The 22,950-nt window shown below is 38.6% G+C and overlaps 1 protein-coding gene across 1 annotated transcript in view; it reads left to right on the forward strand.

The window, feature by feature from the left end:
• LOC121189492 (steroid 17-alpha-hydroxylase/17,20 lyase) overlaps nt 1-21,005 on the forward strand; it is an 88,295-nt gene extending 67,290 nt beyond the window's left edge. The window contains exons 10-12 of the mRNA XM_041049654.1: nt 17,369-17,466; nt 19,568-20,206; nt 20,547-21,005. Coding sequence (XP_040905588.1) covers nt 17,369-17,466; nt 19,568-20,206; nt 20,547-20,725 — 916 coding nt within the window. The 3' untranslated portion in view covers nt 20,726-21,005. The remainder of the gene's footprint in view (nt 1-17,368; nt 17,467-19,567; nt 20,207-20,546) is intronic.
• The last annotated feature ends 1,945 nt before the right edge of the window (nt 21,006-22,950 follow it).

Below are 22,950 nucleotides of genomic sequence, written 5' to 3' on the forward strand. Positions count from 1 at the left end.
TAAAGTATGACTTTTTTTGGCCCATTTTGACGCAGTACTATACTATGACTTTTTTGGCACTTTTGGAGGCCATAATAAAGTATGACTTTTTTTGGCCCATTTTGACGCCATACTATACTATGACGTCTTTTATGACCTTTGGAGGCCATACTAAAGTATGACTTTTTTTGGCCCATTTTGACGCCATACTATACTATGACGTTTTTTGGCACTTTTTGAGGCCATACTAAAGTATGACTTTTTTTGGCCCATTTTGACGCCATACTATACTATGATGTTTTTTGGCACTTTTGGAGGCCATACTAAAGTATGACTTTTTTTGGCCCATTTTGACGCCATACTATACTATGACGTTTTTTATGACTTTTGGAGGCCATACTAAAGTATGACTTTTTTTGGCCCATTTTGACGCCATACTATACTATGACGTTTTTTGGCACTTTTGGAGTCCATACTAAAGTATGACTTTTTTTGGCCCATTTTGACGCCATACTATACTATGACGTTTTTTGGCACTTTTGGAGGCCATACTAAAGTATGACTTTTTTTGGCCCATTTTGACGCCATACTATACTATGACGTTTTTTGGCACTTTTGGAGGCCATACTAAAGTATGACTTTTTTTGGCCCATTTTGACGCCATACTATACTATGACGTTTTTTATGACTTTTGGAGGCCATACTAAAGTATGACTTTTTTTGGCCCATTTTGACGCCATACTATACTATGACGTTTTTTATGACCTTCGGAGGCCATACTAAAGTATGACTTTTTTTGGCCCATTTTGACGCCATACTATACTATGACGTTTTTTATGACTTTTGGAGGCCATACTAAAGTATGACTTTTTTTGGCCCCTTTTGACGCCATACTATACTATGACGTTTTTTGGCACTTTTGGAGGCCATACTAAAGTATGACTTTTTTTGGCCCATTTTGACGCCATACTATACTATGACGTTTTTTGGCACGTTTGGAGGCCATACTAAAGTATGACTTTTTTTGGCCCATTTTGACGCTGTACTATACTATGACTTTTTTGGCACTTTTGGAGGCCATAATAAAGTATGACTTTTTTTGGCCCATTTTGACGCCATACTATACTATGACGTCTTTTATGACCTTTGGAGGCCATACTAAAGTATGACTTTTTTTGGCCCATTTTGACGCCATACTATACTATGACGTTTTTTGGCACTTTTTGAGGCCATACTAAAGTATGACTTTTTTTGGCCCATTTTGACGCCATACTATACTATGATGTTTTTTGGCACTTTTGGAGGCCATACTAAAGTATGACTTTTTTTGGCCCATTTTGACGCCATACTATACTATGACGTTTTTTATGACTTTTGGAGGCCATACTAAAGTATGACTTTTTTTGGCCCATTTTGACGCCATACTATACTATGACGTTTTTTGGCACTTTTGGAGGCCATACTAAAGTATGACTTTTTTTGGCCCATTTTGACGCCATACTATACTATGACGTTTTTTGGCACTTTTGGAGGCCATACTAAAGTATGACTTTTTTTGGCCCATTTTGACGCCATACTATACTATGACGTTTTTTGGCACTTTTGGAGGCCATACTAAAGTATGACTTTTTTTGGCCCATTTTGACGCCATACTATACTATGACGTTTTTTATGACTTTTGGAGGCCATACTAAAGTATGACTTTTTTTGGCCCATTTTGACGCCATACTATAATATGACGTTTTTTATGACCTTCGGAGGCCATACTAAAGTATGACTTTTTTTGGCCCATTTTGACGCCATACTATACTATGACGTTTTTTATGACTTTTGGAGGCCATACTAAAGTATGACTTTTTTTGGCCCCTTTTGACGCCATACTATACTATGACGTTTTTTGGCACTTTTGGAGGCCATACTAAAGTATGACTTTTTTTGGCCCATTTTGACGCCATACTATACTATGACGTTTTTTGGCACTTTTGGAGGCCATACTAAAGTATGACTTTTTTGGCCCATTTTGACGCCATACTATACTATGAGGTTTTTTGGCACGTTTGGAGGCCATACTAAAGTATGACTTTTTTTGGCCTATGTTGACGCCATACTATACTATGACGTTTTTTGGCACTTTTGGAGTCCATACTAAAGTATGACTTTTTTTGGCCCATTTTGACGCCATACTATACTATGACGTTTTTTGGCACTTTTGGAGTCCATACTAAAGTATGACTTTTTTTGGCCCATTTTGACGCCATACTATACTATGACGTTTTTTGGCACTTTTGGAGGCCATACTAAAGTATGACTTTTTTTGGCCCATTTTGACGCCATACTATACTATGACGTTTTTTGGCACTTTTGCAGGCCATACTAAAGTATGACTTTTTTTGGCCCATTTTGACGCCATACTACACTATGACGTTTTTTGGCACTTTTTGCGGACATACTAAAGTATGACTTTTTTTGGCCCATTTTGACGCCATACTATACTATGACGTTTTTTGGCACTTTTTGAGGTCATACTAAAGTATGACTTTTTTTGGCCCATTTTGACGCCATACTATACTATGACGTTTTTTGGCACTTTTTGAGGCCATACTAAAGTATGACTTTTTTTGGCCCATTTTGACGCCATACTATACTATGACGTTTTTTATGACCTTTGGAGGCCATACTAAAGTATGACTTTTTTTGGCGCATTTTGACGCCATACTATACTATGACTTTTTTTGGCCCATTTTGACGCCATACTATACTATGATGTTTTTTGGCACTTTTTGAGGTCATACTAAAGTATGACTTTTTTTGGCCCATTTTGACGCCATACTATACTATGACGTTTTTTGGCACTTTTTGAGGCCATACTAAAGTATGACTTTTTTTGGCCCATTTTGACGCCATACTATACTATGACATTTTTTATGACCTTTGGAGGCCATACTAAAGTATGACTTTTTTTGGCCCATTTTGACGCCATACTATACTATGACGTTTTTTGGCACTTTTGGAGGCCATACTAAAGTATGACTTTTTTTGGCCCATTTTGACGCCATACTATACTATGACGTTTTTTGGCACTTTTTGAGGTCATACTAAAGCATGACTTTTTTTGGCCCATTTTGACGCCATACTATACTATGACGTTTTTTATGACCTTTGGAGGCCATACTAAAGTATGACTTTTTTTGGCCCATTTTGACGCCATACTATACTATGACGTTTTTTGGCACTTTTGGAGGCCATACTAAAGTATGACTTTTTTTGGCCCATTTTGACGCCATACTATACTATGACGTTTTTTGGCACTTTTGGAGGCCATACTAAAGTATGACTTTTTTTGGCCCATTTTGACGCCATACTATACTATGACGTTTTTTGGCACTTTTGGAGGCCATACTAAAGTATGACTTTTTTTGGCCCATTTTGACGCCATACTATACTATGACGTTTTTTGGCACTTTTGGAGGCCATACTAAAGTATGACTTTTTTTGGCCCATTTTGACGCCATACTATACTATGACGTTTTTTGACACTTTTGGAGGCCATACTAAAGTATGACTTTTTTTGGCCCATTTTGACGCCATACTATACTATGACGTTTTTTGGCACTTTTTGAGGTCATACTAAAGTATGACTTTTTTTGGCCCATTTTGACGCCATACTATACTATGACGTTTTTTGGCACTTTTTGAGGCCATACTAAAGTATGACTTTTTTTGGCCCATTTTGACGCCATACTATACTATGACGTTTTTTATGACCTTTGGAGGCCATACTAAAGTATGACTTTTTTTGGCCCATTTTGACGCCATACTATACTATGACGGTTTTTGGCACTTTTGGAGGCCATACTAAAGTATGACTTTTTTTGGCCCCTTTTGACGCCATACTATACTATGACGTTTTTTGGCACTTTTGGAGGCCATACTAAAGTATGACTTTTTTGGGCCCATTTTGACGCCATACTATACTATGACGTTTTTTGGCACTTTTGGAGGCCATACTAAAGTATGACTTTTTTGGCCCATTTTGACGCCATACTATACTATGAGGTTTTTTGGCACGTTTGGAGGCCATACTAAAGTATGACTTTTTTTGGCCTATGTTGACGCCATACTATACTATGACGTTTTTTGGCACTTTTGGAGTCCATACTAAAGTATGACTTTTTTTGGCCCATTTTGACGCCATACTATACTATGACGTTTTTTGGCACTTTTGGAGTCCATACTAAAGTATGACTTTTTTTGGCCCATTTTGACGCCATACTATACTATGACGTTTTTTGGCACTTTTGGAGGCCATACTAAAGTATGACTTTTTTTGGCCCATTTTGACGCCATACTATACTATGACGTTTTTTGGCACTTTTTGCGGACATACTAAAGTATGACTTTTTTTGGCCCATTTTGACGCCATACTATACTATGACGTTTTTTGGCACTTTTTGAGGCCATACTAAAGTATGACTTTTTTTGGCCCATTTTGACGCCATACTATACTATGACGTTTTTTGGCACTTTTTGAGGTCATACTAAAGTATGACTTTTTTTGGCCCATTTTGACGCCATACTATACTATGACGTTTTTTATGACCTTTGGAGGCCATACTAAAGTATGACTTTTTTTGGCCCATTTTGACGCCATACTATACTATGATGTTTTGTATGACTTTTGGAGGCCATACTAAAGTATGACTTTTTTTGGTCCATTTTGACGCCATACTATACTATGACATTTTTTGGCACTTTTGGAGGCCATACTAAAGTATGACTTTTTTTGGCCCATTTTGACGCCATACTATACTATGACATTTTTTATGACCTTTGGAGGCCATACTAAAGTATGACTTTTTTTGGCGCATTTTGACGCCATACTATACTATGACTTTTTTTGGCCCATTTTGACGCCATACTATACTATGATGTTTTTTGGCACTTTTTGAGGTCATACTAAAGTATGACTTTTTTTGGCCCATTTTGACGCCATACTATACTATGACGTTTTTTGGTACTTTTGCAGGCCATACTAAAGTATGACTTTTTTTTGGCCATTTTGACGCCATACTATACTGTGACGTTTTTTGGCACTTTTTGAGGCCATACTAAAGTATGACTTTTTTTGGCCCATTTTGACGCCATACTATACTATGACGTTTTTTGGCACTTTTTGAGGTCATACTAAAGTATGACTTTTTTTGGCCCATTTTGACGCCATACTATACTATAACGTTTTTTATGACCTTTGGAGGCCATACTAAAGTATGACTTTTTTTGGCCCATTTTGACGCCATACTATACTATGACGTTTTTTAGCACTTTTGGAGGCCATACTAAAGTATGACTTTTTTTGGCCCATTTTGACGCTGTACTATACTATGACTTTTTTGGCACTTTTGGAGGCCATAATAAAGTATGACTTTTTTTGGCCCATTTTGACGCCATACTATACTATGACGTCTTTTATGACCTTTGGAGGCCATACTAAAGTATGACTTTTTTTGGCCCATTTTGACGCCATACTATACTATGACGTTTTTTGGCACTTTTTGAGGCCATACTAAAGTATGACTTTTTTTGGCCCATTTTGATGCCATACTATACTATGATGTTTTTTGGCACTTTTGGAGGCCATACTAAAGTATGACTTTTTTAGGCCCATTTTGACGCCATACTATACTATGACGTTTTTTTGTGACTTTTGGAGGCCATACTAAAGTATGACTTTTTTTGGCCCATTTTGACGCCATACTATACTATGACTTTTTTTGGCCCATTTTGACGCCATACTATACTATGATGTTTTTTGGCACTTTTTGAGGTCATACTAAAGTATGACTTTTTTTGGCCCATTTTGACGCCATACTATACTATGACGTTTTTTGGTACTTTTGCAGGCCATACTAAAGTATGACTTTTTTTTGCCCATTTTGACGCCATACTATACTATGACGTTTTTTGGCACTTTTTGAGGTCATACTAAAGTATGACTTCTTTTGGCCCATTTTGACGCCATACTATACTATGACGTTTTTTGGCACTTGTTGAGGCCATACTAAAGTATGACTTTTTTTGGCCCATTTTGACGCCATACTATACTATGACGTTTTTTATGACCTTTGGAGGCCATACTAAAGTATGACTTTTTTTGGCCCATTTTGACGCCATACTATACTATGACGTTTTTTGGCACTTTTGGAGGCCATACTAAAGTATGACTTTTTTTGGCCCATTTTGACGCCATACTATACTATGACGTTTTTTGGCACTTTTGGAGGCCATACTAAAGTATGACTTTTTTTGGCCCATTTTGACGCCATACTATACTATGACGTTTTTTGGCACTTTTGGAGGCCATACTAAAGTATGACTTTTTTTGGCCCATTTTGACGCCATGCTATACTATGACGTTTTTTGGCACTTTTTGAGGCCATACTAAAGCATGACTTTTTTTGGCCCATTTTGACGCCATACTATACTATGACGTTTTTTTGGCACTTTTTGAGGTCATACTAAAGTATGACTTTTTTTGGCCCATTTTGACGCCATACTATACTATGATGCTTTGTATGACTTTTGGAGGCCATACTAAAGTATGACTTTTTTTGGTCCATTTTGACGCCATACTATACTATGACGTTTTTTGGCACTTTTGGAGGCCATACTAAAGTATGACTTTTTTTGGCCCATTTTGACGCCATACTATACTATGACGTTTTTTGGCACTTTTGGAGGCCATACTAAAGTATGACTTTTTTTGGCCCATTTTAACGCCATACTATACTATGACATTTTTTGGCACTTTTGGAGGCCATACTAAAGTATGACTTTTTTTGGCCCATTTTGACGCCATACTATACTATGACGTTTTTTATGACCTTTGGAGGCCATACTAAAGTATGACTTTTTTTGGCCAATTTTGACGCCATACTATACTATGACGTTTTTTGGCACTTTTTGAGGCCATACTAAAGTATGACTTTTTTTGGCCCATTTTGACGCCATACTATACTATGACGTTTTTTATGACCTTTGGAGGCCATACTAAAGTATGACTTTTTTTGGCCCATTTTGACGCCATACTATACTATGACATTTTTTGGCACTTTTTGAGGTCATACTAAAGCATGACTTTTTTTGGCCCATTTTGACGCCATACTATACTATGACGTTTTTTATGACTTTTGGAGGCCATACTAAAGTATGACTTTTTTTGGCCCATTTTGACGCCATACTATACTATGACGTTTTTTAGCACTTTTGGAGGCCATACTAAAGTATGACTTTTTTTGGCCCATTTTGACGCTGTACTATACTATGACTTTTTTGGCACTTTTGGAGGCCATAATAAAGTATGACTTTTTTTGGCCCATTTTGACGCCATACTATACTATGACGTCTTTTATGACCTTTGGAGGCCATACTAAAGTATGACTTTTTTTGGCCCATTTTGACGCCATACTATACTATGACGTTTTTTGGCACTTTTGGAGGCCATACTAAAGTATGACTTTTTTTGGCCCATTTTGACGCCATACTATACTATGACGTTTTTTGGCACTTTTGCAGGCCATACTAAAGTATGACTTTTTTTGGCCCATTTTGACGCCATACTACACTATGACGTTTTTTGGCACTTTTTGCGGACATACTAAAGTATGACTTTTTTTGGCCCATTTTGACGCCATACTATACTATGACGTTTTTTGGCACTTTTTGAGGTCATACTAAAGTATGACTTTTTTTGGCCCATTTTGACGCCATACTATACTATGACGTTTTTTGGCACTTTTTGAGGCCATACTAAAGTATGACTTTTTTTGGCCCATTTTGACGCCATACTATACTATGACGTTTTTTATGACCTTTGGAGGCCATACTAAAGTATGACTTTTTTTGGCGCATTTTGACGCCATACTATACTATGACTTTTTTTGGCCCATTTTGACGCCATACTATACTATGATGTTTTTTGGCACTTTTTGAGGTCATACTAAAGTATGACTTTTTTTGGCCCATTTTGACGCCATACTATACTATGACGTTTTTTGGCACTTTTTGAGGCCATACTAAAGTATGACTTTTTTTGGCCCATTTTGACGCCATACTATACTATGACATTTTTTATGACCTTTGGAGGCCATACTAAAGTATGACTTTTTTTGGCCCATTTTGACGCCATACTATACTATGACGTTTTTTGGCACTTTTGGAGGCCATACTAAAGTATGACTTTTTTTGGCCCATTTTGACGCCATACTATACTATGACGTTTTTTGGCACTTTTTGAGGTCATACTAAAGCATGACTTTTTTTGGCCCATTTTGACGCCATACTATACTATGACGTTTTTTATGACCTTTGGAGGCCATACTAAAGTATGACTTTTTTTGGCCCATTTTGACGCCATACTATACTATGACGTTTTTTGGCACTTTTGGAGGCCATACTAAAGTATGACTTTTTTTGGCCCATTTTGACGCCATACTATACTATGACGTTTTTTGGCACTTTTGGAGGCCATACTAAAGTATGACTTTTTTTGGCCCATTTTGACGCCATACTATACTATGACGTTTTTTGGCACTTTTGGAGGCCATACTAAAGTATGACTTTTTTTGGCCCATTTTGACGCCATACTATACTATGACGTTTTTTGGCACTTTTGGAGGCCATACTAAAGTATGACTTTTTTTGGCCCATTTTGACGCCATACTATACTATGACGTTTTTTGACACTTTTGGAGGCCATACTAAAGTATGACTTTTTTTGGCCCATTTTGACGCCATACTATACTATGACGTTTTTTGGCACTTTTTGAGGTCATACTAAAGTATGACTTTTTTTGGCCCATTTTGACGCCATACTATACTATGACGTTTTTTGGCACTTTTTGAGGCCATACTAAAGTATGACTTTTTTTGGCCCATTTTGACGCCATACTATACTATGACGTTTTTTATGACCTTTGGAGGCCATACTAAAGTATGACTTTTTTTGGCCCATTTTGACGCCATACTATACTATGACGGTTTTTGGCACTTTTGGAGGCCATACTAAAGTATGACTTTTTTTGGCCCCTTTTGACGCCATACTATACTATGACGTTTTTTGGCACTTTTGGAGGCCATACTAAAGTATGACTTTTTTGGGCCCATTTTGACGCCATACTATACTATGACGTTTTTTGGCACTTTTGGAGGCCATACTAAAGTATGACTTTTTTGGCCCATTTTGACGCCATACTATACTATGAGGTTTTTTGGCACGTTTGGAGGCCATACTAAAGTATGACTTTTTTTGGCCTATGTTGACGCCATACTATACTATGACGTTTTTTGGCACTTTTGGAGTCCATACTAAAGTATGACTTTTTTTGGCCCATTTTGACGCCATACTATACTATGACGTTTTTTGGCACTTTTGGAGTCCATACTAAAGTATGACTTTTTTTGGCCCATTTTGACGCCATACTATACTATGACGTTTTTTGGCACTTTTGGAGGCCATACTAAAGTATGACTTTTTTTGGCCCATTTTGACGCCATACTATACTATGACGTTTTTTGGCACTTTTTGCGGACATACTAAAGTATGACTTTTTTTGGCCCATTTTGACGCCATACTATACTATGACGTTTTTTGGCACTTTTTGAGGCCATACTAAAGTATGACTTTTTTTGGCCCATTTTGACGCCATACTATACTATGACGTTTTTTGGCACTTTTTGAGGTCATACTAAAGTATGACTTTTTTTGGCCCATTTTGACGCCATACTATACTATGACGTTTTTTATGACCTTTGGAGGCCATACTAAAGTATGACTTTTTTTGGCCCATTTTGACGCCATACTATACTATGATGTTTTGTATGACTTTTGGAGGCCATACTAAAGTATGACTTTTTTTGGTCCATTTTGACGCCATACTATACTATGACATTTTTTGGCACTTTTGGAGGCCATACTAAAGTATGACTTTTTTTGGCCCATTTTGACGCCATACTATACTATGACATTTTTTATGACCTTTGGAGGCCATACTAAAGTATGACTTTTTTTGGCGCATTTTGACGCCATACTATACTATGACTTTTTTTGGCCCATTTTGACGCCATACTATACTATGATGTTTTTTGGCACTTTTTGAGGTCATACTAAAGTATGACTTTTTTTGGCCCATTTTGACGCCATACTATACTATGACGTTTTTTGGTACTTTTGCAGGCCATACTAAAGTATGACTTTTTTTTGGCCATTTTGACGCCATACTATACTGTGACGTTTTTTGGCACTTTTTGAGGCCATACTAAAGTATGACTTTTTTTGGCCCATTTTGACGCCATACTATACTATGACGTTTTTTGGCACTTTTTGAGGTCATACTAAAGTATGACTTTTTTTGGCCCATTTTGACGCCATACTATACTATAACGTTTTTTATGACCTTTGGAGGCCATACTAAAGTATGACTTTTTTTGGCCCATTTTGACGCCATACTATACTATGACGTTTTTTAGCACTTTTGGAGGCCATACTAAAGTATGACTTTTTTTGGCCCATTTTGACGCTGTACTATACTATGACTTTTTTGGCACTTTTGGAGGCCATAATAAAGTATGACTTTTTTTGGCCCATTTTGACGCCATACTATACTATGACGTCTTTTATGACCTTTGGAGGCCATACTAAAGTATGACTTTTTTTGGCCCATTTTGACGCCATACTATACTATGACGTTTTTTGGCACTTTTTGAGGCCATACTAAAGTATGACTTTTTTTGGCCCATTTTGATGCCATACTATACTATGATGTTTTTTGGCACTTTTGGAGGCCATACTAAAGTATGACTTTTTTAGGCCCATTTTGACGCCATACTATACTATGACGTTTTTTTGTGACTTTTGGAGGCCATACTAAAGTATGACTTTTTTTGGCCCATTTTGACGCCATACTATACTATGACTTTTTTTGGCCCATTTTGACGCCATACTATACTATGATGTTTTTTGGCACTTTTTGAGGTCATACTAAAGTATGACTTTTTTTGGCCCATTTTGACGCCATACTATACTATGACGTTTTTTGGTACTTTTGCAGGCCATACTAAAGTATGACTTTTTTTTGCCCATTTTGACGCCATACTATACTATGACGTTTTTTGGCACTTTTTGAGGTCATACTAAAGTATGACTTCTTTTGGCCCATTTTGACGCCATACTATACTATGACGTTTTTTGGCACTTGTTGAGGCCATACTAAAGTATGACTTTTTTTGGCCCATTTTGACGCCATACTATACTATGACGTTTTTTATGACCTTTGGAGGCCATACTAAAGTATGACTTTTTTTGGCCCATTTTGACGCCATACTATACTATGACGTTTTTTGGCACTTTTGGAGGCCATACTAAAGTATGACTTTTTTTGGCCCATTTTGACGCCATACTATACTATGACGTTTTTTGGCACTTTTGGAGGCCATACTAAAGTATGACTTTTTTTGGCCCATTTTGACGCCATACTATACTATGACGTTTTTTGGCACTTTTGGAGGCCATACTAAAGTATGACTTTTTTTGGCCCATTTTGACGCCATGCTATACTATGACGTTTTTTGGCACTTTTTGAGGCCATACTAAAGCATGACTTTTTTTGGCCCATTTTGACGCCATACTATACTATGACGTTTTTTTGGCACTTTTTGAGGTCATACTAAAGTATGACTTTTTTTGGCCCATTTTGACGCCATACTATACTATGATGCTTTGTATGACTTTTGGAGGCCATACTAAAGTATGACTTTTTTTGGTCCATTTTGACGCCATACTATACTATGACGTTTTTTGGCACTTTTGGAGGCCATACTAAAGTATGACTTTTTTTGGCCCATTTTGACGCCATACTATACTATGACGTTTTTTGGCACTTTTGGAGGCCATACTAAAGTATGACTTTTTTTGGCCCATTTTAACGCCATACTATACTATGACATTTTTTGGCACTTTTGGAGGCCATACTAAAGTATGACTTTTTTTGGCCCATTTTGACGCCATACTATACTATGACGTTTTTTATGACCTTTGGAGGCCATACTAAAGTATGACTTTTTTTGGCCAATTTTGACGCCATACTATACTATGACGTTTTTTGGCACTTTTTGAGGCCATACTAAAGTATGACTTTTTTTGGCCCATTTTGACGCCATACTATACTATGACGTTTTTTATGACCTTTGGAGGCCATACTAAAGTATGACTTTTTTTGGCCCATTTTGACGCCATACTATACTATGACATTTTTTGGCACTTTTTGAGGTCATACTAAAGCATGACTTTTTTTGGCCCATTTTGACGCCATACTATACTATGACGTTTTTTATGACTTTTGGAGGCCATACTAAAGTATGACTTTTTTTGGCCCATTTTGACGCCATACTATACTATGACGTTTTTTAGCACTTTTGGAGGCCATACTAAAGTATGACTTTTTTTGGCCCATTTTGACGCTGTACTATACTATGACTTTTTTGGCACTTTTGGAGGCCATAATAAAGTATGACTTTTTTTGGCCCATTTTGACGCCATACTATACTATGACGTCTTTTATGACCTTTGGAGGCCATACTAAAGTATGACTTTTTTTGGCCCATTTTGACGCCATACTATACTATGACGTTTTTTGGCACTTTTCGAGGCCATACTAAAGTATGACTTTTTTTGGCCCATTTTGACGCCATGCTATACTATGACGTTTTTTGGCACTTTTTGAGGCCATACTAAAGCATGACTTTTTTTGGCCCATTTTGACGCCATACTATACTATGACGTTTTTTTGGCACTTTTTGAGGTCATACTAAAGTATGACTTTTTTTGGCCCATTTTGACGCCATACTATACTATGATGCTTTGTATGACTTTTGGAGGCCATACTAAAGTATGACTTTTTTTGGTCCATTTTGACGCCATACTATACTATGACGTTTTTTGGCACTTTTGGAGGCCATACTAAAGTATGACTTTTTTTGGCCCATTTTGACGCCATACTATACTATGACGTTTTTTGGCACTTTTGGAGGCCATACTAAAGTATGACTTTTTTTGGCCCATTTTAACGCCATACTATACTATGACATTTTTTGGCACTTTTGGAGGCCATACTAAAGTATGACTTTTTTTGGCCCATTTTGACGCCATACTATACTATGACGTTTTTTATGACCTTTGGAGGCCATACTAAAGTATGACTTTTTTTGGCCAATTTTGACGCCATACTATACTATGACGTTTTTTGGCACTTTTTGAGGCCATACTAAAGTATGACTTTTTTTGGCCCATTTTGACGCCATACTATACTATGACGTTTTTTATGACCTTTGGAGGCCATACTAAAGTATGACTTTTTTTGGCCCATTTTGACGCCATACTATACTATGACATTTTTTGGCACTTTTTGAGGTCATACTAAAGCATGACTTTTTTTGGCCCATTTTGACGCCATACTATACTATGACGTTTTTTATGACTTTTGGAGGCCATACTAAAGTATGACTTTTTTTGGCCCATTTTGACGCCATACTATACTATGACGTTTTTTAGCACTTTTGGAGGCCATACTAAAGTATGACTTTTTTTGGCCCATTTTGACGCTGTACTATACTATGACTTTTTTGGCACTTTTGGAGGCCATAATAAAGTATGACTTTTTTTGGCCCATTTTGACGCCATACTATACTATGACGTCTTTTATGACCTTTGGAGGCCATACTAAAGTATGACTTTTTTTGGCCCATTTTGACGCCATACTATACTATGACGTTTTTTGGCACTTTTTGAGGCCATACTAAAGTATGACTTTTTTTGGCCCATTTTGATGCCATACTATACTATGATGTTTTTTGGCACTTTTGGAGGCCATACTAAAGTATGACTTTTTTTGGCCCATTTTGACGCCATACTATACTATGACGTTTTTTATGACTTTTGGAGGCCATACTAAAGTATGACTTTTTTTGGCCCATTTTGACGCCATACTATACTATGACGTTTTTTATGACTTTTGGAGGCCATACTAAAGTATGACTTTTTTTGGCCCATTTTGACGCCATACTATACTATGACGTTTTTTGGCACTTTTGGAGTCCATACTAAAGTATGACTTTTTTTGGCCCATTTTCACGCCATACTATACTATGACGTTTTTTGGCACTTTTGGAGGCCATACTAAAGTATGACTTTTTTTTGCCCATTTTGACGCCATACTATACTATGACGTTTTTTGGCACTTTTGCAGGCCATACTAAAGTATGACTTTTTTTGGCCCATTTTGACGCCATACTATACTATGACGTTTTTTGGCACTTTTTGCGGACATACTAAAGTATGACTTTTTTTGGCCCATTTTGACGCCATACTATACTATGACGTTTTTTGGCACTTTTTGAGGTCATACTAAAGTATGACTTTTTTTGGCCCATTTTGACGCCATACTATACTATGACGTTTTTTGGCACTTTTTGAGGCCATACTAAAGTATGACTTTTTTTGGCTCATTTTGACGCCATACTATACTATGACGTTTTTTATGACCTTTGGAGGCCATACTAAAGTATGACTTTTTTTGGCCCATTTTGACGCCATACTATACTATGACGTTTTTTGGCACTTTTGGAGGCCATACTAAAGTATGACTTTTTTTGGCCCATTTTGACGCCATACTATACTATGACGTTTTTTGGCACTTTTTGAGGCCATACTAAAGTATGACTTTTTTTTTGCCCATTTTGACGCCATACTATACTATGACGTTTTTTGGCACTTTTTGAGGTCATACTAAAGTATGACTTTTTTTGGCCCATTTTGACGCCATACTATACTATGACGTTTTTTATGACCTTTGGAGGCCATACTAAAGTATGACTTTTTTTGGTCCATTTTGACGCCATACTATACTATGACGTTTTTTGGCACTTTTGGAGGCCATACTAAAGTATGACTTTTTTTGGCCCATTTTGACGCCATACTATACTATGACGTTTTTTGGCACTTTTTGAGGCCATACTAAAGTATGACTTTTTTTGGCCCATTTTGACGCCATACTATACTATGACGTTTTTTTGGCACTTTTTGAGGTCATACTAAAGTATGACTTTTTTGGCCCATTTTGACGCCATACTATACTATGACGTTTTTTATGACCTTTGGAGGCCATACTAAAGTATGACTTTTTTTGGCCCATTTTGACGCCATACTATACTATGACGTTTTTTGGCACTTTTTGAGGTCATACTAAAGCATGACTTTTTTTGGCCCATTTTGACGCCATACTATACTATGATGTTTTGTATGACTTTTGGAGGCCATACTAAAGTATGACTTTTTTTGGTCCATTTTGACGCCATACTATACTATGACGTTTTTTATGAATTTTGGAGGCCATACTAAAGTATGACTTTTTTTGGCCCATTTTGACGCCATACTATACTATGGCTTTTTTTGGCCCATTTTGACGCCATACTATACTATGACGTTTTTTATGACTTTTGGAGGCCATACTAAAGTATGACTTTTTTTGGCCCATTTTGACGCCATACTATACTATGACGTTTTTTGGCACTTTTGGAGGCCATACTAAATATGACTTTTTTTGGCCCATTTTGACACCATACTATACTATGACGTTTTTTGGCACTTTTGGAGTCCATACTAAAGTATGACTTTTTTTGGCCCATTTTGACGCCATACTATACTATGACGTTTTTTGGCACTTTTGGAGGCCATACTAAAGTATGACATTTTTTTGGCCCATTTTGACGCCATACTATACTATGACGTTTTTTGGCACTTTTGGAGGCCATACTAAAGTATGACATTTTTTTGGCCCATTTTGACGCCATACTATACTATGACGTTTTTTGGCACTTTTGGAGGCCATACTAAAGTATGACTTTTTTTGGCCGAATTTGACGCCATACTATACTATGACGTTATTTGGCACTTTTGGAGGCCATACTAAAGTATGACTTTTTTTGGCCCATTTTGACGCCATACTATACTATGGCGGTTTTTGGCACTTTTTGAGGCCATACTAAAGTATGGCTTTTTTTGGCCCATTTTGACGCCATAGTATACTATGACGTTTTTTGGCACTTTTGGAGGCCATACTAAAGTATGACGTTTTTTGGCCCATTTTGACGCCATACTATACTATGACGTTTTTTGGCACTTTTGGAGTCCATACTAAAGTATGACGTTTTTTATGACTTTTTGAGGCCATACTAAAGTATGACTTTTTTTGGCCCATTTTGACGCCATACTATGCTATGACCTTTTTTGGCACTTTTGGAGGCCATACTAAAGTACGACTTTTTTTGGCCCATTTTGACGCCATACTATACTATGACGTTTTTTATGACTTTTTGAGGCCATACTAAAGTATGACTTCTTTGGCCCATTTTGACCCCATACTATACCATGAATTTTTTTGACACTTTTGGAGGCCATATTAAAGTATGACTTTTTTTGGCCCATTTGGCGCCATACTATACTATGACGTTTTTTATGTCTTTTTGAGGCCATACTAAAGTATGACTTTTTTTGGCCGACTTTGATGCCTTACTATACTATGACGTTTTTTGTCACATTTTGAGGTCATACTCAAGTATGACTTTTTTTGGCCCATTTTGACGCCATACTATACTATGACGTTTTTTGCCACATTTTAAGGTCATACTCAACATTAATAATTAAATATGACTTTACCTGTGCAGCATTGGATTATGTGGTAAATTGTGGTAGATGATGTTTTCGAAACAGGTACACAGGCACAGATCTATTATGAGTATGAGTATTGCATCTAAAATTATTATTATTGTTATTGTTATTATTACACATTGTTGTTAAAATTGTGTAGCGCTTTTGCGGGTACTCAGACGCCAAGACGCTCAACAGTGGAAAACCACTCATGTCAATTATAGATGTACAGCTTGTGAAAGTCAGCATGCAAAGCCTCTGTTTGAAGGCACAGAAAACAAACAGCTCACACACACAAACTTAAGTACACAAGTTTGTGAAACTTCGGTTACAGACACAAAAGTACACGTGTGGGATGATATAATATTCCATACAGTCATCATTCATACACCTGTTCTGTTGGGCTGTGCTGATTGACACGCAGAGCCCGCCCCCTGCACTTGTCCTGTCATTGTAATTGGTTCGACACTGGCGTGTGTGTGTGTGTGTGGAAATTCCCCCGCGCGACCCTTGGCTCACACCTGACCGTCTGCAGCCGGCGGCAGAGTTCGCGAGGCCGCGGGTGGACACACCACCAGAGACCGCAGCTTCTGTTAACCGGTGGCTGTAAGACCACGGTCACCTCACACGGAGTCAGCGCGAGCAGGGCGACAACATGCCGCGGTCTTTCTTAGTGAAGACACAGAGCAGCAAGAAACCGAGCTATGGAGGAGTGAAGCCACAGACTGAGGGTAAGACTCTGTCCTGACCACAGCTTACTTCACTGTGAGTCTGAGGCTGAGGCTCTTCTCTGCACTGTTTTCGGTTTTTACACTGTTAGTAGAATAGAAATATTCAAATATCCTTAAAATACTTTCACTGCTTTGTAGCTGCAGGGTTTATATCAGATTCAGAGTGAAATAAGCTGAGAGATAATCAAACACTGCTGTTTTATATATGTATCACACAATACATTATCCCTGCTGCATAAAAATACTGTTTACTAATGAATCCATCAGAAAGTGAATACTTCAAGCCTCAGAGCGACTTATTTTCATATTTAAGCACATTTTACTGCTAAAAACTGTGAATGGTGGACTTTTACTAAACATGTCTCAAGTTAAGCATGTTTTCCCCCATTTCTAAAGTCCTAATGTTAATAAAAATAATATTATAATATCCTAATATAAATCGTATATAGTGCAGCCCTGTTATCCTTCTAGTCCATGATGTTCGTTGGCTCAGTCATTACAGAGCATTATTCATAGAGATGGGAAACATCCACTTTTTGAGCACTTTAAAAACTTTAGAATAGGCCTCTCTCTCTCTCTATCTATATGTATATGTATATATATATATATATATATATATATATATATATATATATATATATATATATATATATATATATATATATGTTTATGATAGATACTTCTTTTATATATATATATATAGAAGATGCACAACGTTTCAGCGTTCAACGTGTCTATTTTTGTCTTTAGCTCTTAAAGAAAGTAACGCAGCGTAAAGGGGAATGATAGATTTGTCTGGCCACAAACAAAAATGTGCTTTTATGTTTAGCAGGTGCAAAATCCGTCCCAAAAGAGTTATAGTATTGTCCCCCAGCTCCTCAAGAGACCAGAAGGGCCCCATTAAGCACCCTCAAGAGCCTATGTAGCGGCCTTCCAGGCTCCTACCAGCCAATCCCTCCTTCAACCTTTGTATTTGTTCCAATACAACCTTTAAAGCAAGCTCGAGGCCCCCCCACCCCCCATCCCACTGTCTTGATGAACTTCCGTTAGCATCAGAATAGGACCAAGAGAGAAGAGCTGGTAATGAGACTGAAATCATCTTCAGTTTAAAGGAAACTACACAGTGATGTAAGCTGTTCAAACTTCAACCGTTCAGATGTGTGTGTGTGTGTTCTTAAACTCCTGTCTGTATGAAAAAGCTCTTTGAGTTCTGGATCTTGTGAGTGGGGGGATTAGAATTAACATTAAAACTTGGTTTCAGATCTGAAGTTTTCTCTTTAACATTAAGTATTCATGAGTAAACACAGCCAGTGGTGAACTCTGGGAGAGATCTGAGGGCTGTGTGTGTGTGTGTGCACATCACCTCACTGGTTCTTTCTGCAGCATTCCCATTCAAACACTCTCATCTTTAACATGCATGAGTAATTAGCAGAAACTCATTTTTAAAAATGGATTGTTTGATTCTTTGTGTACATGTTGGTACATGCACCACTTATTAATTATAATTGTTAAGTCTCAGTCTCTATATTGGTGAATCTGTATTAAGAAACTGATTGACAAAACAGGTTTTCAGGGTCCTAAATTCATTTTCTACATACACTGCCACTTTAGATTAGTGCTCGGGTGTAGAGCTGGAAGTGAGAGATCCTGATTATGGAATGCATGTGTACAGCTGTCGTGTTTTTCTCTATCGCCGTGTGAGTTTGGGTGTGATCCCCATTTGTCCCTGGCATCAGTGATGAAAGAGCGAAGCAGTGAGTATCAGTGTTACTCTGCACTCTGGAGACATATTATCAAAACAGTGCAACACGTATGTGCAAGGCAACAAATATAAATATATGCACAATATGTGCACTTTCAGCAAATGTGGCAAGGGGGTAGAGGGTTACCACAGGGGGCCAAACTTAAATCTGCACACAATAAAAAGAGACTTGAATCTCAGTGAGACTTTTCACCTGGCTAAATAAATACAATTTTAAAAATTGAAATAAAAAAAAAAACAGATGCTCAAAACCTCTGTAGTTGCAGGTTTAAGTGTAGTTGTTCTACACATATCTTCATTATGTCATTGAGTACAAATGTATGTGTGTGTTTTCCACAGAGGCCCCCTGCATCTCCTGCAAAGACTCAGTGCTGCACAGTGACGTCCACCCTCACCATCAGCGTCCATCCCTGAGTCCACAGCTACAGCACAGAACCCAGTCTCTCTCCTCCTCCTTCTCCTCCTCCTCCTGCTCCTCTTCGTCCTCTTGTGCTCTTTCTCTCAGAACAGCCCGACAGCATCTTTCCTCCTCTCCAAACACCTCCCCTCTCTCCGTTTTAGGCCCCTCTTCGGAGGCTTACGGTAGAAGCCCCTCAGACGCCTATAAACCAGAAGAATCCTGTATCCGGTGTGTCACAGGAGACCACAGGAGGAGAGAGAGCCTCCTCCCTCCGTCTCTCCCTCTCCTGGCGCTCTTTCCGGCTGTCCCTCCAGGCGGCAGCAGCCAGGAGGGCTTTGAGTGTTTGGACTGTCATAAAGAGTACTTGAGCTTCTCGGGCCTGGCCAAACACAAGCAGCTCCAGTGTGAGTGGAGCAGTAAGAAGTACTTCAGCTGTAAGTACTGTGAGAAGGAGTACGTCAGCCTGGGAGCGCTCAAGATGCACATCAGGACACACACACTGCCCTGTGTGTGTAAACTCTGCGGCAAGGCCTTCTCCAGACCCTGGCTGCTTCAGGGACATATACGCACACACACAGGTCAGTGACACACACACACATTCACACATTTTTAAGGATGTGTTCAGTTCATTAGTATGTAAAAAAAAAAAAAAAAACATTTTACACATGAAGGTCTGTTCAGCCGTCATGGTAAGGACTCTTCTGTTTGTCAACAAATATGTCAATGACCCAAAAGAGACAGAAAACAATCATAAAGAGACACAAAATGTAGCTAAAGAAAGACGAAAAACAACCATAAAAGAGAAATCCGGCTTCTCTGGTCTTATACCCCGTCACTGTGGGGGTCTGAATCGGGTATTAATCTTTACTTGGAACGGGGTTATGATGACTGACACGAGTCTCCGTGTTCCTTCTGCAGGAGAGAAACCGTTCTCGTGCCTCCACTGCAGCCGAGCGTTCGCCGACCGGTCCAACCTGCGAGCTCACCTCCAAACACACTCTGAAGTGAAAAAGTACCAGTGTTCAAGCTGCTTTAAGACCTTCTCCAGGATCTCACTGTTAGCCAAGCACCAGGAGGCGGGCTGCCCTGTGTCCTGACAGCCTGTAAACTCCAACCTGCTCCAAAACAGTGTCTCACTGCTGGCTGATGTTGATGGCAACATCTTCGAGACAGCCTCCAAAGACCCACTACTACGTTTGTATAACTTGATGTGTGGATCACAAAACCCAGTGCCTGAGCGGGGGGGGGGTGTCATGTGACCGCCTTTCTTCCTCCTCAAATCTATTATTTCCCAGAAGAAGCTTGTGTATTAACATCTGTAATTTCCTTCCATCTGCTTAGTTTCCCCAGGTGTATATGTGTAGAAAGTGTTTACAGTGTTGGACAGACTGACCACGCCATGACTAGGTCAGCAGCAATGAAACAGCTACACATGTATGTCGATGTTCAGATGTGACCTGTGGCCTCACAGCAGTGACTTAGTTAGAACTAACTGGCTGACACTAGCAGGTCACAGTTTGGCCACACTCCCACTACACACCCTCCCTGTTGTCGTGGAGTCCTGTGGCTCCCCAGCTGTGATGGGATCTTTGTCCCGTGATCCTGACCTCATCTGGGACACCCCCCGGTTGACATTTAGAGGTGGAATTACACTTCTGTGTCCCTTCGTAGATTTTCATTTATAGTTAGGTATCGGGATTTAGCTGTTGATGTCACCACCACAATAGTATTACTACTGAAGTGTTATCAGGCTATATCATGCTCTAAACATAGACCTTACAGTCATTACTGATGTTCATTCTGTCACTGTGACAGTGAATGGTGATTACAGTGCAGATGTCTTTATTAGAAGTGAGTTACTTCCTTCGTCTTGTCTCATGTTGTCCCCACTCTCAGCAGTCTCATTAGAAACCTGTGGGAGGTAACAGTTCAGTCGCAGTACGTGACGTCCCCTCGCAGTGTCTCGCTGTAGCTCACTGAGGAGTGGGGGGTGTTCGATCTTCCAAAGATCAAGTCCCAACCAATTTGAGATGACGCTGAAGTGACAGTGACAGTCACTCACAGTGTAGTCACAGGGATCACTGAGCTCAGAGGAGTATTATGGACTGAAGGGGCTGCACCTTAAAGCCGACCTAACAAGCAGCTGAAGCAGTGTTTGTATTGCCTTAACTACCATCCTGCGTCAGGTAGACTTAGGAAGATCTGCTGATCCGGTGTAGCAGACAGAGTATTCAGTTACATTCAGTATTCAGTTACATTAAGTTAGTACTGACTCACATCAAGATTGTGATAGATGTCCTAAAGTTGTTTTGTGTTTGTTTGAAACTGCATTTTGTGTGAAATTACTTTAAACTGAGTGAATAAAACTTAAAAAGTAATGGAAAATGTTATGTTCTGTTAAAACACTGCATTGTTATGTATATTTTTCTATTAAACTTGATAAATAAATGAAGTCCTGACCTTTGTATGCACTTGTTTCAGTGTGTGACAAACATGAGGGAACAACTGGAACTCTGGTGTCAGGAAGCTCACAGACAGGAAGTCATCTTTAGAGGAAGTGATAAATCCAGATGACACAGATGCTGAGTGAGAGATTGTACAGAGTTATAGAAGCGAGTGGAACAGACGTGTCTGTGAAGACTCTGTCATCCAGGTCATGGTTATCAAACAAGAGCTGGATCGAGGGAAACTGGACTTGGTTGTGGATCTTGAAGACGTCAGAACTGAAGAAGCCTCTTGGACAAGAGGCGAAACGTCTTCTGGTACCTGCAACCAAGCTGATTCAGCTCTTCTTGGATAGTGGTCATGTTTACCTCATGACCACTTAATGGTCATGAGCTAAACATTAATGCGCAAGCAGCATAAGAGTGAGTCCAGACCTCTGCCTCAAAGAATTCTGGGTAAATCTATCTATATTTGAATGATCAGTTCATTGTCAGTTAGTGCAGCCCAGGCATTTCTAATGTCTTGTGTGACAATGTGCAGTTTAATAAAAAGATGATCCAAGTTTTTCCAAGATACTTGACCTGCTGTCACAACGCTGCAATCACTTTACCCTGCCCAGCACCTGCAGTATGAGTCTGAGCACCTGTTGTTTGCCCACCAGAGTAGCTCTGTTGTGATGTAATGGAATGCTGTGAATAGTAAGTGTCTGTGGAACAAGGTCTAAATATAAACAGATACATACATAGATAGATGGATGTTTTCGGTATGTTAAACTCTGCAGCACAATACATGGACGACAGCAGACGCTCCATATTCCCAAGCAGCCAGCCAGGTTCATTTTCAGCACACACAGATGCTATTCTGACTCCCTGCAGGC

The sequence above is a fragment of the Toxotes jaculatrix genome, chromosome 11, assembly GCF_017976425.1.
Source record: "Toxotes jaculatrix isolate fToxJac2 chromosome 11, fToxJac2.pri, whole genome shotgun sequence".
In the NCBI taxonomy this organism is placed as follows: Eukaryota; Metazoa; Chordata; class Actinopteri; family Toxotidae; genus Toxotes; species Toxotes jaculatrix.